The 1,464-nt window shown below is 41.5% G+C and overlaps 1 protein-coding gene across 1 annotated transcript in view; it reads right to left on the reverse strand.

Moving 5' to 3' along the window:
* The window catches only part of oxa1l (OXA1L mitochondrial inner membrane protein), a 5,129-nt gene that overhangs the window by 2,755 nt on the left and 910 nt on the right, over positions 1–1,464 (reverse strand). The window contains exons 2-5 of the mRNA XM_035675760.1: positions 1,121–1,231; positions 720–1,014; positions 425–568; positions 231–316 (exon numbers count right to left, since the gene is read on the reverse strand). Coding sequence (XP_035531653.1) covers positions 231–316; positions 425–568; positions 720–1,014; positions 1,121–1,231 — 636 coding nt within the window. The remainder of the gene's footprint in view (positions 1–230; positions 317–424; positions 569–719; positions 1,015–1,120; positions 1,232–1,464) is intronic.

The following is a 1,464-nucleotide window of genomic DNA, read 5'->3' on the forward strand; positions in this document are numbered from 1 at the left end:
TATCCCTCGTTAGGTTGATTTTATTTCATTATTTATTTATTTCAATTCAGTCTCCACGTAAGACCAACGTATAGAAACATGAAAATTAATCCTGCTTTGATAAATTAGGTGCATTTTTATCTTATTGAAAAGTTGAGATTGAATGTTAGGTAAAAGCAAAAAACCCCAGAGTTAATGTAATGGTGTTAGAGCTCAGTACAACATGACAGAGAAACCAGAGATAAACTGACCTGCAGCATAGGAACGAGGAAGCCACTGCGATCTTTTACATCATGCTCCTTCTGGAACAAGTTCATTTCAGAGTAGATTTTGGCAACTGCAACACGCAAACAACAGCTCATGACAAGTTGATGAGGTTTATAGCATAATTAACACAGTGTCTAAATCGTGACTGAGAATATAAATGAAGGAAAGACATTTTTACATTTAACTTTGTCTCCACTTTCTACTGCCTCGTCCAGCCTGCTATTGATTTTGGTCATCTCAGGCAACAAATTGTGCGTCTTGGCTGCCTCCTTCTGGGTGCTCACAATGACCGGAAACACAGCCAAACGAACAAACACCGTTGCTACATGTGGGTGAGGGATCAACAGACAAAGGAAAGAGGAAAAACAGGATGAGCTTAGAGCACAGGGAATACAGTAAACACTGTTGGAAGTCTCTGATATAACCTGATTTAGCGTATATATATATATTTTTTTTTTTTAATCTGTGCTTACCTACAACTATGGCCCCCCACCAGGGCAAACCAAGATCCAAGTGCATGGAGTCTAAGAAGTTCTGGACCATCCCCACTGGTGTGTACTGGGCCAACCCGAGCTCTGTTAAACTGGCTTCTCTACTGGCAGCCTGCAAGACCTCCGCTGCAGTCGGCACAGCATCAGTCACATGCTCGATGGCTGGATGCGTTAAAACAGGGGAGGGGTCGGTGGACGCGGGCTCTGAAGAGGAAACCAAGACCGAAGGAGGGGGAGAGATGTCCACTACTGGTACTGAAACTCTTTCAACTGGGATCTAAAAATGGAAAATAAAAACCACATCATTCAAGCTTTAAGTCTAGTCAAGTTCTAACTAGAGGTAACTAAAAAGATCATTTCATTTCTGATGTAGTCTCAGCCACCTGTTCAGTGATTGGTTGCGCAAAAATGGGGGTGGGGTCAGCGGGCAGAGACACTAGAAGGCCAGAAGCTTCCACAACTGGAGCAGCCAGTATTCGATCATTAGGTGGGATCTGTAAATAGCAGTACGATCATCAATATCAATAACGATTCATTCAAACAGCTGTTCAATTTAACTTTAATATTTAAAGCAAAGCGTCATGCAGTCGATGCATTTTGAAATCTCACATTCTCACAACATGATTCAATTCACTTTGATACATTTCGATACCTCCCATATAAAAACACAGAATTAAAGGGGAACTTGGCAACTCTAGCCATTTCTTCGCTGGTTTTCATTTTTGTC

This window comes from Morone saxatilis, unplaced genomic scaffold (genome assembly GCF_004916995.1).
Source record: "Morone saxatilis isolate NCDOM2014 unplaced genomic scaffold, NCSU_SB_2.0 Contig4, whole genome shotgun sequence".
Classification (NCBI taxonomy): domain Eukaryota; kingdom Metazoa; phylum Chordata; class Actinopteri; family Moronidae; genus Morone; species Morone saxatilis.